Raw genomic sequence first — 15551 nt, 5'->3', positions numbered from 1 at the left:
TGGAAGGACAAGTAAACAATTTCTTTGTTTACAATAATGCTTTGTAAAAGTAAGTAATAATGTGTGCGACTTTAGAACCCACAGCATTATATATAGTTATATATAACAAGTGTCCTGTTACCTGCGGAATGGCTATTATGAATGCAGAAGTGTTTGACAAAAGATTTGAAACCCAATGTCTACCCTTTCTTAGCAACATGTAGCAGAAACCACTTGAGAGCTAAAATGCCCTAAGAGTGTTGAAAAAAAAAAAAAAAGAATATCTAGTATGCTCTTTGTATATAACTAAAAGGTAACCTTATCTAGTCTAATTTTTTATGTACCTGAAAATTAAATGTAGACTTTATCAGCAGAAATGTTTTCAGTTGATACATTTTTCTTTTAAATATTCATTATTTAATTAGCAAAAATATATGAAGTTTGTATGAAAAATGACTCAAGTTAAAATGTAAGTACATCTACATTAAACTAGATAACTCTTCCAATAGTCTTTATTAGGAGTGGCAATAACTCACGATATGAGTACTATTTATATAGATACAAAGATCCCATTATTGACTATTGCTGATTTACACGTTTCATACAATTAAAGCTCATCTGGGATTTTGTAAACCAGCATATTCCTCTGTTTTCCCTGACATCAGGTTGATAATCCAGGTTTTCATATTTTCTGAATTAACCATCAGGATTCAGCAATTTGTGTGAAACAGACACAGACATAACATATATGCAGTAGCTAAGATAACACAAAGTAATTAGTAGATTATTGACTGAAAAAGCAGGGAGAATCACCAAATGGCTATAAACGCTATGGCCATTAAGAGATTTGCATTTTTAATTCGAAACTGCACATCCATCTCTTGTGTAATCCCCCTGACCTTGTTCTAAAGACCCTGAAAAGATAGATGGTGGATTTCTGGCTTTGTCTTCAAACTAAGTTAAGGGAAGTGGTTCCTTTTTTTAAAAGCACCTCAATCATGCAGCTTCTACTGTCACCACCTGACAGAAATTTCATAGGCTCTAAAGAGGCATAGAAACCTTGAATATATTGATTTATTTTGAATGCAGTTGCGCTCTATTACTGGATTAGGATCAGCCCAGATTTCTTGACTTTGGTTCCCTGATCATTTCCCCAGGCTTTCTCACTCACCAGCCTTCCTCAACATGCCTTGCTTAGAGTTGTTTCCATGAACATGAAAATTTTTACTTCACTTACCAACTCTGAAAGTTTTTTCTTGCCGAATTAAAATCAGTATCTTCAAATAGAATTATACTCATTTAGCTTACATTCACATGTTTTTCTACATGAATCTGGACAGAAATATTAGGTCTTTCATATTTCATTGTCATCTCCTTTAGTTTATTCTTTCATAGTTTTCTACATATTTTAAATTGTAACATTAAAATATCACTTTTAATGGGCATTCCTCTTTATACTTAAGCAAACATCATGACATAGTTAACTCAACTAAACTTATTTAAAACAATAAATGATTCACAAGACTTATGTTTCATCATACTGATTAACAAAGTTTCAGTGTAAAACAATACAGACCTTATTAAACCAGTTATGAATAGTATAGGAACTCAAGAGCAACATAATTCATTTCTCTGGATACAGCAATTCATAGATGGTTTTTATAATAGGCAGCAAGGTTTCATGGGCAACTCATCTTTGGCCAACCATGGTGAGTACCAAATGTATCTTTTAACGTAATAAAAACAAGGCAACCCAAAGTTCTGATTTTAACCATGAACACTCACAACTTTATTTGGGCACAGAAGTTCCTTCAGTATAATTAATCTTCATTGAAAGTAACTGTAGACAATTTGAAATAGAATCATGCCAAGTCAGAGGTAGAATAAAAATGATACTATGAAAATGTACTACTCTATGTAACCATTATCTCAACACTTCTTATATAACATCTCATCCATAGCAACTGATCCTTTAGTTTTCAGTACATTTGTATTTAATTCCAGTCATTTTAAACACAATTTCCACTAAATTCATTAGTTTTGAGGATGCTTAATTGCACAATAATATATTTTTAAGCATAAATTACCAATAATGTCTTACTGAAGAGAATAATGAACAATTTGTTTTGTAATTCATCTTAGCACTTTCTACAAACAGCTATCTAAGGTACTGGAATAAAGAATATATTAGGATATATATTCATAGATTCTTATGATGCTTCTGTCAATATAATATTGAAATTAAAATATATCAACATGGAGGTATACTTGTATTTAATCATCTTTTTAAAGGAGCAAAGGAATGTAATAGCAATATCATAGAGCAGTATTTGAATAGCAGCTTATGTATGTTTCAGATAATTTTTATTTACTTTTAATGAAGTACTAAATTAACCTATGATAAACATGTATAACCAAATGCAATTTTTATCTGAATGTTATGTTACTGATATACTTTCTTCACTAAAGCACAAACTACAGCAGAGTCCAACACTAGTCAAATCTTGTCCTCAGTGGCGTGCTTTATCCATCCAAAGTACCCATGCACACGTCTTCAAACAAACACGTTCAAACATTCACAGACACTCAGACACACATATACACATAGAATTGGTATTTCTTTTTTAACAAATTCAGAGTGTACGGAAATTTTTAAAAATCTGTATATGTTGTCTATATATTAACAATATTCTAGTAAGTATAATACTTACTTATAAATATTTGGCTATGCATAGGAAGTAAGTGGTCTAAAGCCATGTGTGTTTTTGCACATTTGAGGCTGTGTGTGGTAATTGAAGAATAGTATTCTTGTTTCTTTCCTCTAGGGAGATGCTTATTTGTTTTTATTTTATTGTAGCTGATTTTGTTTTATTTTATTTTATTATTTATTTATTTATTTATTTATTTATTTATTTATTTATTTTTGGAGAGAGAGAATGCACAAGTGGGGGGAGAAGGGGCCAAGGGAGAGGGAGAGAGAGAATCTTAAGCAAGCTCCACTCTCAGCGTGGAGCCCGATGAGAGGCTTGATCTCACAACCCTGATATCATGACCTGAGCCAAAATCAAGAGTCAGACACTTAACCGACTGAGCCACCCAGGTGCTCCAGGAAATGCACATTTAAAAGGAGAAATATAGGAGCGCCTGAGCAGTCATTAAGGGTCTGCCTTTGGCTCTGGTCATGATCCCAGAGTCCTGGGATCCAGTGCCACGTCTGGCTCCCTGCGCAGTGGGGATTCTGCTTCTCCCTCTACCCACTGCTCGTGCTTTCACTCTCACTATCTCTCTCTCCTTCTCTCTCAAATAAATAAATATAATCTTTAAAAATAAGTAAATAAAATGAGAAACATATGTATTTCATATATAAAACTATCATGTTTATTGGGGAAATAGAGCAAAATGAGCAACACCAATATTAAATGATCATTTTCTTTTGTCTTAAGATTTTTTATGACCATGATGGCAATATTATTACAATATAAAAGTGTACCAAATACATGGTACACCTTAAATTTATATAATGTACTATGTCAACTACATTTCAATAAACAGCTTTTTTTCAACTAATTCTAAACCCTCCTACCAGAGTAACAATGTATATGATACATGTATATTTTCATCCCAGAGCTTTGACTACATATTAATTAACATTTTTATTTTTGAATATTTAATACTCTCTTGGTACTAAAAGGACTTGCCTATCTGATAATCATTTTAGCTCACATTATATTACTTTTTATCATCTCCTGATTTTTATTTTTTACTTCATTTAATTATATATAATTTATCTTATAATTAAAATGCATATATGTATACATGTATTCTTCTTTTACCTATTTATATATGTTCATTACTTTCTTCATAAATGATGATAGTTAAGAAGTTAAGCAGTATGCTTGCCCTCTATTCTTGTCCTGTGTACTTATGTGTTGGAGCACACCAGAGAGAGAAAGAAGACAATAAGCTGGCAGATTCCTCTTGGAAACATAATAATAATAATACTCTTAGCATTCAAATGACATTAACTACCAAGAGTATGCTAGCATCTTTTCAGTTGGATGTACCTTTTCTAAGATAATGGCAAATAAACCTGGAACCTATAAACTTATGAAGCAGGGTTCCTTGAAAAATGTTTTGTATGCTATTTAATTATGGGAGTGTAAGAGGATATTTACAACCAAACATGGCTTTCTTCTGTGTTATATGGTTGAGCCTATTACTTGATAATCCCACACTTTAATCTGATTCAGAATAAATCTAATGTAACTAGAAAGGACCTTGGAACCTCTGGATTATCCTGGATCTCTCTCATCTGTGTCTCATGATTATGTATATCATTGAAATTATTAGTAAAACTTGAAACTCATTTCTTACTCAACATTTATCTACTTTCAGAATGGGTTTATGTTCAATTGTTGTTAACAAATTATTTGCCAATGGGACCATGAGCTTCTGTGGTTTTTAGATTATTCTGCTGAACATAATCCTATAATGCAGTATTGAGTATCCTCCATTCCCACTTTGATATCACCTAATATGATATGATTGTTTTGGACAGAAAAAAGAGAGGAAGGAGAGAATTCTATTTTTTCCTTAAAAATATGTTTTTGTCTTTATTCTCAGTTAAATTCTCTTACATAATGCAATATTTAAAGACTGAGGAATTTTATCATTAGGAAAAAAACCTCAGTTCAAGACATAACAATTACCTCAGTGTAATATATAACAACTTATGTGACAATCAAATTCAAATAAACTATGGAAACACTCAATAAATTATTTACCATCTTGGGAAAAGAATTAAACCTAATATGTAAACACAACAAATGATACACTTGAAAATCTCATTGGATATAATAGTCCACATTTGTTTTAAGCAGAAAGTAATTGATACATAGATCTGCAAAGATGAGGAAATTTTGCCAGTATAAATGATGGATAATCCAAATATTAAGGGAAACAGTGAATTTATCTTCAATTATTCAATCACCTCATGTTAGAAAAAGCGAGGTCATTTTTTTAAAATGTGCTAAAACAACAACGTCTGTTGTGGGAGAAGACACAGAAATAAAAACATTGCTTTCTTTCATTCCAGCACACATTCACACAAATTATACAAAAATGCACTAACCTGTTTTCGGATCTACGGAGAAGTAGGGCTGTCCCTGGAGAATACTGTACACCACGCGGGCACTGTTTCCATAGGTAGGGTCATCTGCATCAGTAGCTGTCACCTGTAGAACAGAGGTACCTGTGCATTCAGGAAAACAAATTTTAGTGTGCAGTAACATTTAGCACGTGACTTGTACACAGAAAAAAGTTATGATGACATACCTATGGAACACTATAATAGATGTATCCTACGAAATTTAATTCTTTGATGTATCTGTCAGACATAGCCCTTGCTTTTTTCCCCTGCCAACAACTGTTCCAGGTGAAAGGCCAAAAGAAAATATTTGATCTCCAATATTTTATATTTTTGTATGTGCCAATAACACCATGGAAGGCCTCTTCAGACACTCACATAATCAGGGTTAGGTTGGACTGATGATCAAGAATCAAACTGGTGGGGTCACCTGGGTGGCTCAGTCATTAAGCGCCTGCCTTCAGCTCAGGGTGTGATCCCACGGTCCTGGGATTGAGCCCCGCATTGGGCTCCCTGCTGTACTGGGAGCCTGCTTCTTCCTCTCCCACTCCCCCTTCTCATGGTCCCTCTCTTGCTGGCTGTCTCTCTCTTTGTCAAATAAATAAATAAAATCTTAAAAAAAAAAAAGAATCAAACTGGTGTTCGACTTGGGGTAAAGGTAAAGTAGAGTGAAAACATACATTGCATGTTATATACCTATTCGGAAAATGGGGGTGGCATGGTTTGTGATTAGGGGGGAATGCGGGTGGGTTGACATTAAATTATCAGTGGCATCAAAATAGCACAAACCATTTTCCATCATTTATGACATTTTTATTTCTTACATGGACTACTAATGAGGAGTCTCCTAACTGGTCTTCAAGGCTCCGTTCTCAGTCTTTTAGATTCTTCTATATAGTGCCACCATAGTCACCTTTCTACAATGGGTATCAGAATATGCTTATTACACTGGATTTTTGAAAATTAAAGTATACTTTAAAGGAATTTATAAACTTTAAAAAACTGTATTTTGAGGTAAAATTAGTGGCTGTATTGTGCTGATTTCTTTTATGTTTATATCTTGCAAATACTATTTGCATAATTAGGTACATTTATACCATATTTCAGTTATGCCCAAATGAAAACTGATCTAAGTATAACAAGACAACCATCTATTAAGGGTTATATAACTCCACTGTAAATTTAGTGGGTTAAGAGCTCTCATTTATTCATGAAATGTACTTGATGAATCATCTAATAATGCATACTTGATATTTTATTCTGCTTAACTAGAAAAATTCTACCTACTAATTCAGGTTATGTAGCAAACAAAAATATTTCCACAATCAAGTAAATCTGTATGAAATTCTGCATTCATTTGGCACTTGACTACAGAAGGACTAACAATTTTCAGTCTTTAGTTTTAATAAGTACTTCAATTATTAAGGTATGGCACACTTATTAAGGGTCTAATATTCGTTTAACCACAAAGATTTTAACTCCTGTGTTGAAATGCAGATGTGACTTTAAACAAAGCTTGTTCTTTGTCTTCAAGGCATCCTAGAAAACTTAATAGAATTAGTATGCCTTCTTTACCTGATGATCCTTATTAGCAGATTGTAAGTGTACATGGACTTTTAATAATATGTTAAGATTCTGGCCTCTACATAATATTTTTATATTGAGATTATAAGCAGAAATATGATTAGTAATTGTGCACCCTCAGAAGGGGAGGACTGCATGATGTCTAAAAGAAATCTCTAATAATGAATAATAAAACACAACGGTGACACTAACTGCTGGCAAGAATACTGAGAAACTAGGTCACTTGTACACTGCAGGTGGAAATATACATTTAGCAGATTCCTATAAAATCAAACACACATTTAGCTTACAACCCAGCAAATTATAGTTTTGAGCATTTATGCAAAAGTAATGCAAACATATGTCCACATAAAACTGTGTTTGTAAATATTCATAGATATTCACAGCAACATTATTTGTAGTAGCCACAAACTGGAAATGACCCAGATGTACTTGACTGGGAAAATGGTTAAACAGACTGCAGTACACTGATAGTATGGAATACTATTCAGCAATAAAAATAAACAGGTTGTTGATACATGCAGCAATTTAGATGAATCTTCAGCAAATTATACCCAGTGGAAAAAAGCCAGTCCCAAAAGGTGATATATTGTATGATCCCATTTATTTAACGTTCTTAAAGTAATGACATTTTAGAAATTGATAACAGATTTGTACTTGCCAGGTTGAGGGGGAGGAGATAGAGGTAGGGGAGACCGGTTATAAAAGAGCAACATGATACTAGAATTATTCAGTATTTTGATTATGGTATGTGATACATGAACATACACCTGTGATAAATTACGTAGAACTAAACACACACACAAGTAAAACTAGGGAAATCTAAACAAGAGTGATAGATTAAATAATTTCGATTTTCAGGCTATGATTTTTTTATCGTTTTGCAAGATGATAATTTTTTAAGATGTTACCATGGAGAAAAACGGAGTGAGGATACAAAGAATCCCTCCATATCATTTCCCATAACTGCCTATGAACCTATGATCTCAAAATTAAAAGTTGAAATAAAAAAAAAGACTGTTTTCTTGCCTCAATGATATTCCGTTCTGAGATTTTTTTTAATTTTTTAATTTCTTTTTATTTAGGCTTGTGTATGTACCATGATTTTTCTCATTATATAATGCACTACATTTTCTGGCTTGATTAAATTTTGGAGAGTTAGCTAAATGTACACTACCTCTTACACTCCTATGTCTAATTATTATTATTATGTATATAAACAGAGTTTCAAGGACTTGTTCTGTGATGTCACGACACTTGTTCCATACCTCACATTCATCTCTCCACCTGTTCAGAGAAAATCAGTAGGTAGACATCTACAAATAAAAGTTGGTTTAGGAGGCATTTATGTTGATAGCACATTGACAAAAATTAAATCAGTAGTCGGTGCCCAGACAAAGCTCTAAAAAGTGTAAAAAGCCTATATTGTGGCTGAAGTGTTTTAAAATTTATCAGTAAAATGTTTGATCCGATTGGGAAAATGCTGATCGTACTGGTCCTATACAAGGATCACTGAGATTCGGGAAAGAGAGAACAGTATAGATGGAAAGCATTAAAATAATGGTCATCTTTTAAGAAGCCACACTTATAAAATCCTCGTTTTTTAAAATTTTCTCTGGCTTTGCAAGTTATTTAGGTTTAAATTATTTTTAACATCTTAAAAATAGTCCCCAAGCACCATTCTATAGAGAAAGCTGAGAAAGAAAACCAGTGCAAGATCACACCTTCTTTGTGGTCATAGGCTGCATCACCACATGACAAAATAACATCAAAAAAAATTGTTCTGCTTGGCTTAAAGTGTCTATAAAAGTCCATCCTTGTCAAGCGAAAGCTGAAAGGCATGAATGGAGTGACAAGGAAAGGAAGAACAAGAAAAGGAAAAAAAAGAAAAGAAAAAAGGTAGCCTCATGGTGTTGACTAAGTGATGGTTTAAAGTAGCACAGGGAAGTGAACAGAGAAGGGATCCAGGAGAGAAAAAGACAATATATTAACTCTCTGCCCTGGTCAAAATGTATGGTCACCAACAGTTACATATCTCTATATAGTATGTCTCACAGGTATTTGGCAATTCTATTTGTTTTGTGTGAAGAAAGGTAGAGCAAATGATCTCTATCATTCCACTTTGATGGCATCTGAAGGCATCAGACCACCACGTTGAGTTCACAGATTGCTGGTTGAAGGGAGCACGCGCATGCCTACAGCACAGCACAGCCGAAAGTCAGGCTGCCCCTTGAACACAGTGAGGGTAAAAATAAAGAGCAGGGATGGAAAATAAGTCCCTTGGCCAACTGTTCAAGGATTTCTTACTAAGGAGAATTGGTAAGGGGGTTTGAAGCCAAAAGAAAAAAATATATAGATATCTGACATTCTTACTTACTTGAAGCCTAGATGGCAACATTTTAAGAACAATTAATGCTTTTAGAGGTTCTTCAACATTAGGGAAAAAAAAGCTTTGAGGCACATGGTGGCTCAGTCGGTTAAGCATCTGCCTTGGCTCAGGTCATGATCTCGGGGTCTTGGGATCGAGACCCGCATTGGGCTCCCTACTCAGCAGGGAGTCGTCTTCTCCCTTTGTGCTCTCCCTCTCTTTCTCTCAAATAAATAAATAAAATCTTTAAAGAAAGGTTTTTTTTCATTAAAAATAGATAATAATTTAAAAAAATAGAACTCTTCAGGGTATGTATTAGGGGTTGAATTGTTTCCCCTCAAAGTCCATGTGTTGAAGATCTAGACTCCAGTACATCAAGGCGATCTTACTTGGAAATAGGATCATTGAAGAAGTAATTAATTAAGATAAGGTCAAACTAGAATAGTTTGGGCCCCTACTCTAATATGCCTGGTGTCCTTATAAAAATAGGAAATTTGGAAACACACACCTACACACACACAGAATACTTTATGTGAAGATGAAGACAGAGATCAGAGTGATTTCTCTACAAACCAAGGAAAGTCAAGAATTGCCAACAGGGGCGCCTGGGTGGCACAGCGGTTAGGCATCTGCCTTCGGCTTGGGGCGTGATCCCGGCATTATGGGATCGAGCCCCACATCGGGCTCCTCTGCTGTGAGCCTGCTTCTTCCTCTCCCACTCCCTGCTTGTGTTCCTCTCTCGCTGGCTGTCTCTATCTCTGTCAAATAAATAAATAAAATCTTAAAAAAAAAAAAAAAGAATTGCCAACAAATCACTAGAAGCTAAAGGAAAGGCTTGGGACAGACCATTTTCCAGTACTTTAGGAGGACACATAACCCCGCTGACACTTTTCACCTCAGACTTCTGGCTTTCAGAAGAGGGAGACAAAGATTTTTGTTGTTTAAGCTACTGGGCTTGTGGTACTTTGGTACAGGAGCCTTAGCAAAATAATAAAATGTGTTACAGTTGCAGTGGAAAGAAATTACATTTATTCTCAGAATTTACAGGTGTTCTTTAACTGAATCTGGACAAGAGTCTAAAGTTACAATTCACAATAAAATGAGGAATAATTTCTTTTGCTCTTTGATGCCAGTTATATCATAAATGAGATAAAATAAAAAGTTAACCTCACAAGTTGACAAAATTAAATTAGGTAGAAATTAATGGTATTTGATTTTTTTAAACAGTAGGCACTACTAGTGCTATAACTTGGCATTTTTAAGTAAATTAACAAGATGTATTAGTTATGTTAATGAAGATTTCTATTCCTGGTTAAATGTTTAAGAGGAAAAAAAAAATCAGTATTTTTCTATTCTGAGAAGGGTATCTCACATTAGACAATTCAATTCCTTTCTTCATGCTATGTGCCCTAATTGTATACATAGAAGAAAAGAGAAAATTATTATTCTTTATAATGCTAGCTTTCCAAATAAAAATATATGAAGTAATGCCAAAAAGTCCATTATTATACTAGAATATTAAAATAATCTATTTTTTCTGGAAATTATTATATACATTTGGTCAATACATATAAAACCAGTAGCCCCTTCTCTATATAACTAGCTTCTAATCAAAGAAAACTTTTCAAGTGTTTTATAAGCTTTCTTAATTTTTACAACAATTTCCCATGAAAAACAATCACAGAAACATTGTGTTTTAAAGTTTCATTGGCTACTCAGTGCACAATATTTTCAAGTTAAATATTTCCTGTGGCACACACGTAGCTGTTCCCATGCTAGGGATTAGTACCTTTCAGCTGATGTTTTATACAAATCTGAAAAAAAGATTAAAGTACATGAAAAAGCTTTCAAGGTATCTTTTCTACAATAAAACTTAAGCCCAGTTCCCTTTGGGAATTGCCCTGTGTCACTCTTTTGATTTGGTTTCTTTTTGTGCTACGCTTTATAAATAGCATGCATTTGGAAAGTTAGATATCAATGGAGAAGCAGAAAGAGTGGACTTTCTTGAAAGTCTCTAAAGACCAATATGAAATATTTAATAAAGCGTTTTAATACAAGCAAATATTCTCTGAGATTGCAAATCGTTACGCATGACTTGTCAAGGTTCACAGCTCTGTGAAAATCTCAAGTGAATCAATGCTGAGCAAGAACTTTTGAGTAAAAATAAGCTGAAGATGTATGAAGGCAGAGAGTATCTCTATGAAGGAATCTCATAGGGCTTAATTCTCAGAAGAATTTTCCAGGGATTGGGAAAAAGCAATAGTCATCAAGATAGAACTTAAATTTCATTCTACACAGGAGGACTGTAATTTCACCAACAGAGAAATAACACAGGATTCCAGTCATCGTGTCATTTGATAAAGATTTGAGTATTCCCCCAGGAGTCATTGAATTTATAAGAAAAAAATTCTTCTGCAAGAACACTTCTGAAACATCTAGTACCAAAGCAAAAATCACTGTTGTATCCATGTATTTTAAATCATGGCTATCATTAAGTTCTGTGTATTTTCAATTAGATCCCTTTTATGGAAATGCATAGTGTAAAATTTCACATTATTCAAGTAAATTTTGTATTATAGTCCTTCAATAGAAAAAAAAATTAATTAAGGAAGTAACACACATTAGGACCAAGGATGTGAAAAACACTCTGCTATATGCCTTTCAATTTAATAATGACATTAATTTATTGAGAAAATTACATTTAATGCTATTTTACAGATGGGGGTACTGAGGTTGAAAAGGTTGCATAGTTGACAATTGGAAAATGCAGAATTCAAGCCTCATCCTACCTATTTTGATATGTGACATTCTTTCCTCTCTACTCTATTTCTCCAACCAGTCAGGATGGCGTTTAAGAGATCCATTCAGTTTAGTAGTTACAATATCTTCCACCTTTCTGTGTGCATGTATGTTTCCTTCACGGTATGTAATGGCAGTCCAAGTGCATCTATTTGGGGAGAGGTTGTGTTATATTTCAACCCTCTGTCAACCTGCCAAAAGCCAAGTCATTATACATGTCTTGTAAAAAAAGGTGTGTAGTAGGACAGTTAGGGGAAGCATTCTCCAGATACTGACAATACTGTCATGCTCTTCTGCAGCCTTCCTTACCAACTAAACAGAGCAAATGCTAGAGGAAAATTACAATACAGAAAAGAAAGATGTGTCTACCTCTGTCTCTGTCTACTTCCCCTACACCCTCCTTCTCTCTTTTGGCTTAGGTGGTATCTCTGGCAGTGTCTGCTTTTCTGCAATGGTTCTAGCTCCCTCTGAGCTGCCTTATTCCATGGGTCCATGCAATAAAGCCTAGCACCTATGGTCAGGTAACACTAGTCTTCCCACCCTAGGGATACTAAACTCCTTCCCTAGTTGCTTTATGGCCCACGACTTGGTTTTTCATTTCTTCTTTCATTTTTGTAATTCATTCCACATTTGTGATTCCTGTTCTTGATCTAACTGGCAGTGGATTTTATTATCCTGCTTAAACTCTGTGATAAGGAAGGTATTAACAATTTCTCCCCAACTATCCTTCACTGCTTTTCTGAGTAATGACTATACTTCACCAAATAGAAAGGTTAGGTTCTGTACTTGATTCTAATATAGTTAGTATTTTTAAATGAAAACCTATGTGTTTTTTACATTCAAACTTTAAATTTGTCAACATATTGGAATCTGACAAACATCATTTGGAGAGTCATTCATTGTATGCAAAATAAAATTATGAGATTTTAAGAGAAAACGTTTCTTAAGAAGAAAATTTTCATATATGTGTGAAAATTTCATATTTATACACACACACACACACACACACAATTGAAAACTTCAATACTTCTCAAAGTACTCCCCAGTTATTTCTTTAATTTATCATGTGTGATAATTAAGTCCTTGTACTATGGCTGATTTGTTATCAGTTTCTTATCAAAAATTAGAAATTGTGTCTACAAATTGCTTTAATTTTCACTGTTTGGAGAATATTCTATCTGAAAAAATTTTTAAATTTTACCAAATTCAGCATTGTTCTGAATAATGGAATATTATTTCAGCTGAATTTTCATTCAGTAGCAACAGCAAAAGCAGAAACAAAACCAAAAACCAAAAAAAAAAAAAACAAAGGACAACACAAAATTGAATACAAGGATAAAAATATTTTGTCCTTGTTTGCTCACAAAGTTGTCAATAAAAGCTCAGAAGAGTTTACTAAAAGATTATAGTATATATTCATAATAATACACACACTGTATATTATATAGACATATTTATATATCATCATCATATTTATATATACAGACACAGACAAGCAACATACAATCACTAACTTCAATCATTGAGTAAAAAACTCCAATATTTATTTATTTTAACCAATTAACTAGGAAAATGGATTTCTAAAATAGCATAGTAGCACAGTCTATATATTTTTAAGGTAGTCAAAAATAAACTAAACTACAACTAAACCATATATACATATAATTAGAAGACTTTTTACATCTTAGTTCCTATGCCTACTCTCACCAGAATCACTGTTTGAGTGTACCAACTTTTGCCCTACTGCTTGTTCTTTCATTATAATTTAAAATTTTGATTGTATCACAATTGAAAAGTATTCATTGGTATGCCATAATTGAAAATGAAGAACTCGCTGCATCAAAATTATCTCCCAATACCTCTCCCATCACACAATTTAATGACATTATTAATTTTAGTTATGTTAGTTACTTTTATCACTATGGATAAAATGGTTAATTAAATTTCTATATTTTGCCTCAATAATTTTAGGCAGCAAGTATGTCCTTAATGATTTCTAAGGAAATATATATAATTTACCATCTTTTTACTCACAATTTTTGTCGGTTACATGTTTTAAGTCATTGTAGTATACATTATATTATGTTCTTCCTCTCCAAAAAATGATTTTTGTGATTTTTCTATGCTTTTGAGAGGCTGGATATAAATGGACAATGTCCAGGCCATATATAAAAATAACGAGAAATCAGCCTATTACTACAATAACAGCCCAGGACCCAGACTACATTATCTTCTATACGTGATACGTGCAGGAGGTTAAATGATCTTCCTTAACGATAATCCAGGAAGTTAAACAATAACATTCAGCCCCAATGACCAGGAATTGATCAATAACTTACACTTTCTATTTTTCCCCATTTCCAACTTAAAAGCAATCAGATAAGGCAAGACTCGCATTCGTAACCATCACAAAGGATGCTCTGTTTCTAGGTAGCTCACCTACAGCTTCCCTAGGACAACAGCTTCCAATCATGACATACTCAAAACTTTCTCTTTTGTCCACTATAAACCTCTCCCACTCTTCTGCCTGCTTTTGAGTCTCTGCCAAAATGCAAGCGATTGTGGTTAACTCTCTTGTTACAGCAAACTCTGAATAAATAGCCTTTGCTCTTTATCGTTTGGTTGGTCTTTGTTTATTTCCATAAATTATTTTAAAAAATCAAGAATAAGCTCTATTTGATTATACAAAAAAAGTATTCTCTGCAAAATCAGTTAATGTGACATGAATAACTCGAAAAGATGAAAAAAACCTGTATTTCTAAGCTTTGTCACAAAAATGAGAATGTTGCAAGTGTCAAGATCAAATTATTTTCTAATTCTTAGTGCATATAGCATATTCTCTACTCTTTTTAGAAATCCAATATACTCTTCTTCCTGGACATACTGTACAGTTTAGCAATTTACTAAAATTCATAATATATATTTCTAGTGTATTCATGCTTAGGCACTAGATGTGATTGTTGATTTTTCCTAGTCTTTCCATGCCTGAAATTTTCTGAGACCTTTCATATCTGAAAAAAAAATTATTTTCTCGGGGCGCCTGGGTGGCAGAGCGGTTGAGCGTCTGCCTTCGGCTCAGGGCGTGATCCCGGCGTTATGGGATCCGAGCCCCACGTCAGGCTCCTCTGCTATGAGCCTGCTTCTTCCTCTCCCACTCCCCCTGCTTGTGTTCCCTCTCTCGCTGGCTGTCTCTATCTCTGTCTTATAAATAAATAAAAATCTTTAAAAAAAAATTATTTTCTCTAATATTTGATTGATAATCTTCCTGCTGGAATTACAGTAGAATTTTTATACAGGTTGGCATTGTCTTTTCACTTCTATCTTTGCTCATGAAAACTGTAATATAGAGAAATATTTGTCCTTCAAAATTTATCTTTTTTATATTACATTTTAAAATCTCTTCGCTGTCCAAGGAAATTTGATATGTCGGTTTTCAAATTAATAATTAGTTTTCCTGCTTGGTACTTATTTATATTTCTTCAAGTTGAAAACTCAGGGGTTTGTTGTTGTTGTTGTTGTTGTTTTTCCATATCTTTTTTATTTCTCACGACAAAAGTAAAATATTTCCAGTTGATCACCCATGTCTACTACTGCCATACAAATGGCTAATGGGTACATGAAAAGGCGTTCAATGTTACTAATCATCAGGGAAATGTAAATGAAAAGCACAACGAG

General features: G+C 33.6%; 1 protein-coding gene across 4 annotated transcripts in view; it reads right to left on the bottom strand.

Annotated features, from left to right (window-relative positions):
- CDH18 (cadherin 18) overlaps window positions 1–15551 on the bottom strand; it is a 478586-nt gene that overhangs the window by 208447 nt on the left and 254588 nt on the right. For all 4 annotated transcript variants that reach the window (XM_019802760.2, XM_034657069.1, XM_034657070.1 and 1 more), the window contains one exon: window positions 5111–5230. In XM_019802760.2, coding sequence (XP_019658319.1) covers window positions 5111–5230 — 120 coding nt within the window. The remainder of the gene's footprint in view (window positions 1–5110; window positions 5231–15551) is intronic.

This window comes from Ailuropoda melanoleuca, chromosome 3, assembly GCF_002007445.2.
Source record: "Ailuropoda melanoleuca isolate Jingjing chromosome 3, ASM200744v2, whole genome shotgun sequence".
Classification (NCBI taxonomy): Eukaryota; Metazoa; Chordata; class Mammalia; order Carnivora; family Ursidae; genus Ailuropoda; species Ailuropoda melanoleuca.
This window is presented reverse-complemented; position numbering and strand designations above follow the sequence as displayed.